The sequence below is a fragment of the Rhinolophus hipposideros genome (assembly GCF_964194185.1).
Source record: "Rhinolophus hipposideros genome assembly, chromosome: 4".
NCBI classification, from domain to species: domain Eukaryota; kingdom Metazoa; phylum Chordata; class Mammalia; order Chiroptera; family Rhinolophidae; genus Rhinolophus; species Rhinolophus hipposideros.
Genome location: NC_138050.1, coordinates 15,675,093 through 15,687,236, shown reverse-complemented (window position 1 = coordinate 15,687,236; position 12,144 = coordinate 15,675,093). Strand labels below are relative to the sequence as shown.

Below are 12,144 nucleotides of genomic sequence, written 5' to 3'. Positions count from 1 at the left end.
GATCATCATCTTTCCAGAAAGTGTTCATAAAAATATCTATAAAATAACACTGTTTATTTAAAACCTTGTAAGTTAAGGAGCCATGCCCAGGGAGGAAGGCAGTGAGGATCAATTGCTCATAATCCTTTCTACATACAGTTACCACTATGATTTTTACTTCCTTTTCCATAGGCATACATTGCTTTTCCTAACATAATGTACACACATGCACATAGCCTGGGTTTCTTGTGGGTTTTTTTAACCCAATCTCTGATTATTATGGTGGTATATAATTTGAATAAAGCTTGAAATCAACTTTTCTTTATTTATTTTTGTATAGAAAATGAAGACCTTTCCAATCAGCCAAAACCTACACAGAATCAAAGTAAGTACCACATTTGATGCAGGGATAACTGATGTCTGTTTTGGTTGTCTACTCTGTTATTCACTGAGAACAATTTCAGTTGAGTGTATTTGGAATCATTATGCTTTGGAAAAAGTTCCAGGTTAAAGAATTTAATTGATCGGTACTTGCTAAAAGTGACTTGAAAGTGGTACATTTTATATATACGTAAAATGCACAGACTAACTGGATTTTAAATTAATCATATGCCTTTGTATCCAATTTGCAAAACTTTCCATTTAACCTAAGGGCAATGTGGATTATATCCATGTTCACTTTACGTGGTATTAAACCTTGTTTCCTTTTTGATATAAACATATAGAGTGATGAAAACCCCTTTTGACATGTTATGTCAGATAATACTTTTATTTTTTTAATTTTAAAAACAAAAAAAATTTTAAATACAGTTGTCATTCAGTATTACATTAGTTTCAGGTGTAGAATAGTGTTTCATATAACTTTGAAAGTAATCCCCCTGATAAGTCTAATATCCACAATTTGTAATTCTTAATCTCTTCACCGTTTTCACCCAGCCTCTCAACCCCCTTGTAATCTAACAACCATCAGATTGTACTTTCTATCTATGAGTTTGTTCCTATTTAGTTTGTTCATTTGTTTTTACATTCCACATATAAGTGAAATCATGCCATTTGTCTTTCTCAGTCTAATTTCACTTAGCATAATACCCTCTAGGTCCATCTATGTTGTTGCAAATAGTAATATTTCATTCTTTTTTATGGCTGAGTAATATTCCATTGTATATATGTACCACATTTTCTTTATCCATTTATCTATGGACACTGAGGTTCTTCCATATCTTGGCTATTGTAAATAATGCTGCAATTGAACACAGGGGTGCATATATCTTTTTAAATTAGTGTTTTGGATTTCTTAGCATAAATACCCAGAAGTGGAATTACTGGGTCATAAGATCTATTTTTAATTTTTTGACGAACCTCCATAGTGGCTGCACCAGCCTGCAATCCCAACAACAGTGCACAAGCGTTTCCTTTCTCCACATCCTTGCCAAAACTTGTTTGTTGATTTATTGATGATAGCCATTCTGACAGGTGTGTGGTGGTATCTAATTGTGGTTTTAAGTTGGATTTCTCTGATGCTTAGTGACGTTGAACATCTTTTCATGCCTGCCTACTGGCCATCTGTATGTCCTCTTTGGAGAAATGTCTGTTGAGGTCCTCTTGACTATTTTTTAATCGGATCGTTTGTTTTTTGGTATTAAGTTAAATGAGTTCCTGGTATATTTTGGATGTGGATGTTAACCTCTTATCGGATTTATCTTTGGTGAAAATCTTCTCTTATTCAATGGGTTGTCTTTTTGTTTTGTTGATGGTTGCTGTGCAGAAACTATTTAGTTTGATGTGGTCCCATTTGTTTATTTTTTCTTTTGTTTCCATTACCCGAGGAGACATAGTCAAAGAACAGTTTCTAAGAAGTGTCAAGAGAGTTTGCAGCCTATTTTTTCTTCTAGAAGTTTTATGGTTTTGAATGTTACATTTAAATCTATAATGCATTTTGCGTTTATTCTTGTGTATGGTGTAAGAAAGTGATCCACTTTCATTCTTTTGCATGTATCTGTCCAATTTTCCCAGCACCATTTATTGAAGAGATTGTCTTTATCCCATCGAATATTCTTGCCTCCTTTGTCATAGACTAATTAACCATATGCCATGTTTTCCCAAAAATAAGATGCAGCCAGATCATCAGCTCTAATGTGTCTTTTGGAGCAAAAATTAATATAAGACCCAGTATTACGTTACATTATATTGTATTGTACTATATTATATTGTATTGTATTATATTATGTTGTATTATATTAAAGACCCAGTCTTACATTATAGTAAAATAAGACCTGGTCTTCTATTAATTTTTGCTCCAAAAGACACTTATTTTCGGGGAACTGGTAGATGTGGGTTTGTTTCTGAGCTCTCTTCTGATCCATTGACCTATGTTTTAGTTTTCTTTCCTAGAAGCATGCTATTTTGCTTACTACAACTTTATCGTATGGTTTGATATTAAGTAGCTTGATACCTTCAACTTTATTCTTTCTCAAGATTGCTTTGGCTAGTAAGGGTCTTGTTTTGTTTAATCTGAATTTTAGGATTGTTTGTTCTAGTTCTGTGAAAAATGTTATTGGTATTTTGAGAGGGATTTATTGAATGTATAAATTGCTTTGGGTTGTATAGACATTTTAACAATGTTGGTTCTTCCTATCCATATGCTTCCATTTATTTGTATTTTCTATTCCTTTCTTCAGTGTACTATAGCTTTCTGAGTACAGGTCTTTTACCTCCTTGGTTAAGATTATTTCTGAGTATTTTTTATTCTTTTTGATGCAGTTGTAAATGGGATTGCTTTCTTAAATTCTCTTTCTTATAGTTCATTATGGTGTATAAAAATGCAACCGATTTCTGAATATTAATTTTGCATCCTACATTACTGAATTAATTAGTTCTCATAGTTTTTGGTGGAGTCTTTAGGGTTCTCTCTATACAGTATTATATCATCTGCAAATACTGACAATTTTACTTATTACTTTCCATTTCGGATGCCTTTAATTCTTTTTTTGTTTTCTGATTGCTGTGGCTAGTACTTCCAGTACTATGTTGAATAAAAATGTTGAAAGTGGACATCCTTATCTTGTTCCTGATCTTAAGGAAGATGCTTTTAGCTTTACACTGTTCAATGTGATGTTAGCTGTGGGTTTGTCATACATGACCTTTATTATATTGAGATTTGTTCCCTCTATGCCCGCTTTGCTGAGAGTTCTTATCATAAATTGCTGTGGAATTTTGTCAAATGGTTTTTCTGCATCTATTGATATGATAATGTGATTTTTATCCTTCATTTTCTTTTTGTGGTGTATCACGTTAATTGATTTGCAGATATTGAACCATCCTTGCATCCCAATGATAAATCATACTTGGTCATGTTGTATAATCTTTTCACTGTATTACTGAATTTGGTTTGCTAATATTTTGTTGAGGATGTTTGCATTATTCATTAGAGATATTGGCTTATATTTTTTATTTTTTTTTATTTTTTGTAATTCATAGGTATTAATTATTTTGTGACTGGTAAAATTCACCAGTGAAACCATCTGGTCCGGGACTGATTTTTGGTTTTTTTTTTTAATTATGATTTGATTTCATTAGTTATTGGTCTGATTCTGTTTCTTGATTCAATCTTGGAAGATATATGTTTCTCGAAATTAATGCATTGCGTCCAGTTTGTTGGTATGCAATTGTAGTATTTTCTTATAATCCTTTGTATTTCTATGGTGTTAGTTGTCACATATTTTTGATTTTTGATTTATTTGTGTCCTCTCTTTTTTTCCTGATGACTGTGGTGATAGGTTTATCAACTTTATCTTTTTTTTTTTTTTAAAAAAAAAAAGGAAGGACAGTTGTAGGTTTCATATGATATTTTGTGGTGTTTTTTACACTCTTTCATTTATTACCTTCTTAATCTTTATTATTTCCTTCCTTCTACTCACTTAAGTTTTTGTTTGTTCTTTTTCTAGTTCCTTTAGTATAAGTTTAGACCAGGGGTGTCCAAACTTTTTTCAACGGTTTTCGCCAAGGACCATATGTGGTAAACTACACAAACAGCTGGGCCACTCACTCGAGGTGAAGTACGTATTACCTCACCTGGTTTATTTAAGTAAACTAAATATATTTTTGGAATTTGCTGCAGGCCAATAAAAAATGGATTGCGGGCCACAGTTGGCCCATGGGTCGCAGTTTGGACACCCCTGGTTTAGACTGTCTATTAGAAATTTTTCTTGTTTCTTGAGGTAGGTCTGTATTGCTACGAATTTCCCTCTTAAAAGTGTTTTGATTGTGTCCCGTAGATTTTGGGTCATATTGTTTTCAATTTCATTGTCTGAAGGTATCTTTTGATTTCCTCCTTGATGTAATCATTATCCCATTCATTGTTTAGTAGCTTAATTAATCTCCATGTTTTTGTGTGTTTTCTAGTTTTGTCCTTGTAATTTATTTCTAGTTTCATACCATTGTGGTCAGAGAAGATCCTGGGTATGATTTCAGTGTTCTTAAATTTATTGTGACTTGTTTTGTGGCTTAACATGTGGTCTATCCTGGAAAATGTTCCATGTGCCCTTGAAAAGAATGTATATTCTGCTGCTTTGGAGTAAAATATTCTAAAAATATCATTTATAACCATTTGATCTAAATGTGTCACTTTAGGCTACTGTTGGTTGGTTTTCTGTCTGGATGATCTGTCCATGACATCAATGGGGTGTTAAAGTACCGTATTATGATGGTAATACTGTCACTCTCTTCCTTTATGTCTGTCAATATTTGCTTTATATATTTAAGTGCCTACATTGGGTGCGTTAATGTTTACAAGCGTTGGATTGATCGCTTTATTATGAATTGTCCATCTTTGTCTCTTGTTAATAGCCTTTGTATTAGCCTATTTTGTCTCGTATATGTATTGCTACCCCAGTTTTTTTTTTTTAATTTCCATTTTCATGAAATATCTTTCATTCCTTTGCTTTCAATATGTGTGTCTTTCAGCCTGAAGTGAATCTCTTATAGGCAGCATGTGTAAGGGTCTTGTTTTTAAATCCATTCAGCCACCCTATCTTTTCATTGGAGCATTTAATACATTTACATTGAAAATAATTGTTGATAGATATGTCGTTATTGCCATTTTATTCATATTTTTTATCTTTTGATTTTGTTTTGTTTTAAAGAAGTCCCTCTAACATTCTTTATAATATTGGTTTGGTGGTGATGAACTACTTTAGCTTTTTCTTCTCTGGAAAACTACCTGTACTTCAATTCAAAACGATAGCTTTGCTGGGTAGAGTAATCTTGGTCAAAAATCCTTGCTTTTCAGCATTTTGACTGTTTCCTGCTTATCCCTTCCGTCCTGCAAAGTTTCTGTTGAGAAATCAGCTGACAGTCTTATGGGAGCCCTTGTAGGTAACTTAACTGCTTTTCTCTTGCTGCTTTTAAAATTCTCTCTTTGTCTTTAACATTTGTCATTTTAATTATGATGTGTCTGGTGTTGGCCTCTTTGGGTTCGTCTTGTTTGGGACTCTGGGCTTCCTGGGCTTATCTATTTACTTCACCAGGTTAAGGAGGTTTTCCATCATTATTTCTTCATGTAGATTTTCAATTCCTTGTTCTCTCTCTCTTCTCCTTCTGGCACCCCTATGATATGAATGTTGGTATGCTTGATGTTGTCCCAGAGGCCCCTAAACTATCCTCATTTTTTTTAGACTTTTTTTTTTCCTTTTTGCTGGTTTGTTTGGGTGTTTTCTGCTACATTATCTTCTAAATCAATGATTCAATCCTCTGCTTCATCTAATCTGTTGATTCACTCTTCTTCATTTTAGTTATTGTATTCTTCATTTCTGATGAGTTCTTTTTTATGTTTTCTATCTCCATTTTTATGTTTCCTGTTTCTTTGTTGAAGTTCTCCCTGGGATCATAGAGCATCCTTATACCCAGTTTTTGGAACTCCACATCTGATAGATTGCTTGTCTCTATTTTGTTTAGTTCTTTTTCTAGAGCTCTGTTCTGTTCTTTCATTTGGGATATATTTTTTTGTCTGTCCATTTTGGCTGCCTCCCTGTGTTTGTTTCTGTGTATTAGGCAGCACTGCTATGTCTCCTGGTCTTAGTAGAGTGACCTTATGTAGTAGGTGGCCTATAGAGTCCAGTGGTATAGTCTCCCCGATCACCAAAGCCAGGGGCTCCAGGTGTGTTTCTTGTGTGTATTGTGTATACCTTCTTGTTGTAATTGAGCCTTTGTTGCTATTTGCACATCAGTAGGAGAGATCGACCCTCGGGCTGATTGCCTGTAAGGACTGGCATTGATTACAGTGGAGGAGTTGTAGTATAGGGGTTGACTCTAGAGAGCAGGATTGCTTTAGCAAGACTTTGGTGCCTGCTCAGTGTGTCCTTTGGGTTTTTTTGTCCCCAGAGGCAGCCAGGTGGTTCTCCAGCTGGGTTTGAAGCTGGCCATTGGGTGTACCAGCCCCAGGGACTCCTGGGAGGGACTCCTCTATAGACCAAGTTCAGCTGTAACCTGTGCCCTGCCCAGGGCCACATGGCATGAGACACAAAGCTATCCACAGATGGCTACTGCCAGCAGTACGTTTGGAGGTGCCTGGAGAGGCCACGCCATGAACCAAAGCCGGCTTTCACTAGGGCTATTCAGCCAGAAGTACAGGACACACTGAAGCCAGATGTTGCTTCTTTGGGTTTTGCAAACCTTTGAGAGACTTTAAGAAAGTCTGCAACTTTGTACGAAAAAGCCACTGGAAGAAGCTTGGATGTGCCCAAAAGTTGTGCCCGAGGGGCAGGGCCTCAGGATGACCAGGGCAGATTGGATGAAATACGTTAGCCAGTTTGATGGAGACTCAGATATAGTGGCCGCCTGTATCTGCATGCTGGGAACGGGGCAGGCTCAACAAAAAAACAATGGTTTCCACCAGCTCCTCCCTCCTGGAGAAAGCTGCGCCTCCAGCCCTCGTTCTGAATCCAGACAACTCAGTTCCTCCCTATATGTCTCTGGTGTCTTTCAAGCTGCTGCCCCAGCGCTGGAGCTCAGAGTGAATGAGTAGCTTAGCGAGTAAATCTGTGCACGGACCCTTTAAGAGGTATGCCTGGGACTCCAGCTGCCCTCATCTCAGCCACAGTCTCCTCTGGTTTTCACAGCCAGAAGTTATGGGAACGTCTCTCCCCAGCACTGGAACCCTGGGCGGGGGAGCCTGGTGTGGTTCTGGGACCCCTTGCTCTTCTGACAGGGAACAACCTCAGCTGAGGTAACCCTCCCGATTTTTAATGGTCACATACGAGTGTGGGACCAGACCATTTCATGTCTCTGTCCATCCTACCAATCTCAAGGTGGCTTCTTCTCTATGTCTTTAGTAGTAGGGATTTGGTTCGGCTAGACTGTAATTTAGTTGTAATTTTGATGTGGTTGTGAGAGGAGGGAAGCACAGCATTTGCATTCTCCAACATCTTGACTGTAATACTCTACAGTGTTGTTAACTATCGGCACAATGTTGTGTAGCAGATCTCTGGAACTTACTCATCATGCATAACTGAAACATCATACACTTTGAGCATTACTTAATAGAAGCATAATCTTTTAACAAGTTGCTTAATTACGCCAAGCCTCAGGTTGCCCATCTATAAAATGGGGGTGTTGGTAGCTATCTCAGGATTATGTGAGGGCAAATGAAATGGTGGGCATAAAGTACTTAGCACAGGATCTGACAGGTAGTGTTTTATAGTTAACAACTAAAGTAGATAACAGGAAAGTGGGGTTTGTTTTCATTTTGTTGCATTTTAATTGCAGGCACTATGTTTTATAGTGCATGGCTTTTGCTTTATTATATAAAAAAGATCTTTAACAGAGGCTGCTGCTATGAAGAACACACTGTGGGGCAGCTTGGTTTTACTTTATGATTTGTCTTTAACTGCATGGTCCTCAGCATGTAGTTAAACAAGATAGTGAATCCTCAAATGTTTCCCAACCAATGTTGACTTAAATAATTTTTTGGTACATTATTTACAAATGCAGAAATAGGTATACATTCATTGTGCGTCTAGTTCTTATAAAAAAATTCAATACAAACAAAAGTATAAATGTATTTTCATATGTACTCCAGATTTAAAATGATAGCTAGTCTTATTTTCTTGAAACAAAATTACTGCTTATGAATGTACACAAATGTACAGATTTCAGGCCTTTTGAGTTTGAAGTTTATATATTTGTATATTACTGTTCTCAACTATTCTACCATATTTCTTTTCTAAGACAACTGTAAAATTTATTCATCCCAATATAGAATCCTTTGTCACTTACTACAGATATATTATGGATATGCTGTTTGCCTATGGTCCCCTCCCCACCCATGATTAGCATAGTAAGTTACGTAATTGACCATGTTAGCTTTCTTATATCAATAGCCTTTATTATGCATAGATTTTAAAATTTTAGTCCTACGGTAGTCCATGAAAATGTCTTTTGGTTGATTATTACTGCAAAATGAGACTTCGATGTGAGTATGGCAACAGATGACTCATTTTGACATTAGCTACCTAAGCCATGCTTTCCATTTGGTACCAACAAGATCATCAGAGGCTAACATTGTCACTGAATTGATACAGGGAGGAAACCCCAATCATCCCCCAAAATCCTATGTTAATTATTTGTAGATTTTTTCAGAAGAAAATATTGTAGCAACTTTAGAACTCTTGAGAATAAGTCCTTAGATGGGTTTGGGAGCTGTAGTTGAGGTAATCATGGTAGATCCAGTTGCAGCAAACACTTATTAAACACACAGGTGTCGGGCACTGTGCCTGGTTCTAAGACTCTAAAGATGATGCAGACATGGCTTTTGTCCCTAAAGGAGCTCCTAAGACAAGCCAAGTAAAGTTAGAGGTTAAGGTAGTACAGAGGATTCAGTATGCTTAGAGGGAAAAGCTATATACATCGGTAATCTGAAATATTAAGTTCAACTCACAGAGCGACGACAAAGAATACTGGAGAGATGTGCGTAAATCCTGGAGGGCCTTGTATGCCCCTAAACGGAAAGCGATGTCCTAAAAGTGCCTCAGAGGTGGAAATGACTTGTATTATTATTCTGGATAAGTGGTTTGAAAGAATGAAAGGTAAAGTCAGCATAGCAACACTAATCACAATTAAAATAAATTCTTTGAATTTTTAAAAATTGGGAAAATATAAAAGGAAAGTTTATTTGCGAACTTCTCGAGGTTTCCACACTGTGAATTGGAGGACTATTCTGAGCAGAGTCTTGAAGACAACTGGATTTAACGGGCTTTGTAATGAAAATCACGGTAATGAAATCAAGTAATTTATATATTGCAATAGCCTGTTATACCTGTCATTGGTTGTCTTTGATAGTTGTTAAATAGTACAGAAAATTGTATGCATTTGAGTTAAAATGTGACATTACAGCATGATGATAAGTTTTTGCCTCTTTTCCCCCTCCAGCATTTTCTGCCTCAGCGAGTCAGCTCTTTTCTCCGCATGGTTCTAATCCTTCAACACCTGCGGCAACTCCCGTCCCTACTGCATCCCCGGTCAAGGCGGCGAATCATCCCTCAGCATCAGGAACGGCCAGCATTTCCGGGCTGAACATGCCCAGTACTGTGCTTCCTGTGTTCCCAGGGCAGGTCTCTTCAGCCGTTCACACACCTCAGCCGTCAGCACCGAATCCAACCGTTATCAGGACCCCTTCATTGCCAGCCGCACCTGTCACCTCTGTCCACAGCACAACCTCTACTCCTGTTCCTTCAGTTTTTTCTGGTCTGGTGCCACTGCCAGGTCCTTCTGCCACTCCTACCCCAGCTCCTCAGGCCACATCCACTCCTCGGGCCACTCCTGCTTCCAGTGAAACGTTTGCTTCTACTTCTGTCCCTTTCACTAGCCTCTCCTTTTCTACCACCTCTACTGCTGCTTCTGCCAACAACCCAAATTCTGTTTCATTGTCATCAGTTTTTGCGGGTCTTCCCTTGACCTTCACACCAACATCCCAAGGCGTGTCCAACCCAACTCCTTCTGTAATTGCCAGTGGTTCTGCTCCCAGTGTTGCTTGTCCACTTGGTGTAAACAGTCCTCTTCTGTCTGCTTTAAAAGGCTTTCTGACATCGAATGATACCAATTTAATCAACCCTTCTGCTTTATCCTCTGCTGTTACAAGTGGGCTGGCTTCACTCTCTTCTCTTACTAATCACAACTCAGATTCTCCTGTTTTAGCCTCTAACAAGTGCTATGCCCCAGCAGCCATTCCCACCCCACAGGGGTCGTCCACTCCGGGATTGGCCGTGTTCCCAGGGCTGCCATCTCCTGTGGCCAGCTCGACTTCCTCTCCCGCTGCTTTGCCTGTCCAGTCTCCTCTAGCTGCTCCAACATCAGCTTCAACGTCAGGGCCAGTGAGCTCTGGCTCCTCAGCTACTCTTTTGCATGGTCCCCACCCAAGTAACTCAGACCTGCATATTTCATCTACTCCTGCTGTAACAACTATTCCTGTTATGATCAAAACTGAGCCCACGAGTCCTACTCCCTCCGCTTTCAAAGGCCCATCTCATTCCGTGAATCCCTCTCATGGCACTTTAGGTTTGTCGGGGACACTGGGTCGCGCGTATACTTCAGCATCAGTGCCCATCAGTTTATCTACTTGCCTTAATCCTGCGTTATCAGGTCTTTCCAGTTTGAGTACTCCCTTGAATGTTTCAAATCCCCTTTCCTCTATTTCCCTTCCACCACATGGTTCCTCCACTCCTATCACTCCAGTATTCACTGCTCTTCCTCCTTTTACTTCTTTAACCAATAATTTCCCTTTAACAGGCAATCCATCTCTTAATCCATCAGTATCTCTTCCAGGATCATTAATAGTCACCTCATCTGCAACTGTCTCGTCCACATCTATCCCTCATCCTAGTTCTACAGCAGCTGTTCGCTCAGGGCTTTCTGTCTCCGCACCAGTCTCGGCAGCACCTTTCCCCCTTAGCTTGTCCACTGCTGTCCCCTCACTTTTTTCAGTGACTCAAGGACCTCTGCCATCTTCAAATCCCTCCTACCCTGGCTTTTCCGTCTCTAACACCCCCAGTGTTACTGCTGCTCTCCCTTCGTTCCCGGGGCTGCAGGCACCCGCTACAGTTGCAGCAGTCACACCACTACCAGTTGCTGCTACGGCCCCATCACCAGCTCCTGTCCTCCCAGGATTTGCTTCAGCATTTAGTTCCAATTTCAACTCTGCTCTCGTTGCACAAGCCAGGTAGGCGGATAGTTTGGAAATACGATAAAAATCATTCTGTACCTAACTTGTAGTTCCTAGTCTTATTTTTGAAGTCGTTCAAGTGAAAGTCAAAATCTAATTGTTTGGTGGCGCTAAATTTATGTGTTTCTGGGCTGAAAATTCAGTGCTCAAAAAATGTTTTATGGCTTTTCAAAGATGTTAAGGTAAATATATAAAATATTAATATTCAGGTAGCTTTAGGATTTGTATTTGGAAATTCATCTTTTTTATACCAGAGCATGAAGTATTCAATAAGTCTATGCAAAACACAGACTTAATTGAATTCAGAATAATATACTTTATTATAGAAAGTAATTTTATATCAGTGAGTGACTGATTTCTGTGGTTCCTTTCAATAGAGAAATTCTAAGATTTTTTTTTTCTCTCTTTACATGTTAAGGTAGTATTTGGCAAATATAGACGCAATAGCTGTTATGTCAAATCTTCATTTTGAACTGTTCTTCTATCTATTGTTTTAGCTTATCATCTGGACTTCAAGCTGCAGGCAGTTCTGTTTTTCCAGGCCTTTTATCCCTCCCAGGTATCCCAGGGTTTTCCCAGAATCCTTCACAGTCATCCTTGCAAGAATTACAGCATAATGCAGCTGCACAGTCAGCATTGTTACAGCAGGTGAGCAGGCAGTGTCTGGTATAAATAAAATCATAACATGTAACGTAGCTTCTATAGTGATAACCTTCCAGTACTAACAGCAATATCCCAACACTGGCAAAAAAAATGACACTTAGCAGACTATCTGGTGATTTGCTGACTAATTCTCCCCAAATTTGCAAATTATTCTTGTCTTCCTTCAGAAGGATAACAAAGGTGGTGGAATATATTCATTTTTATGAATTATTTTTCCTGCTTATAGTCTTTCAAATTTCAGCTTGGAGATTTTAAAAATGGAATCTTTCTATGTGACAGTCAAATTTTAG

General features: G+C 38.2%; 1 protein-coding gene across 1 annotated transcript in view; it reads left to right on the top strand.

Moving 5' to 3' along the window:
- PROSER1 (proline and serine rich 1) overlaps nt 1-12,144 on the top strand; it is a 35,750-nt gene that overhangs the window by 20,322 nt on the left and 3,284 nt on the right. The window contains exons 10-12 of the mRNA XM_081045543.1: nt 320-364; nt 9,403-11,188; nt 11,689-11,839. Of these exons, the coding sequence (XP_080901669.1) occupies nt 320-364; nt 9,403-11,188; nt 11,689-11,839 (1,982 nt within the window). The remainder of the gene's footprint in view (nt 1-319; nt 365-9,402; nt 11,189-11,688; nt 11,840-12,144) is intronic.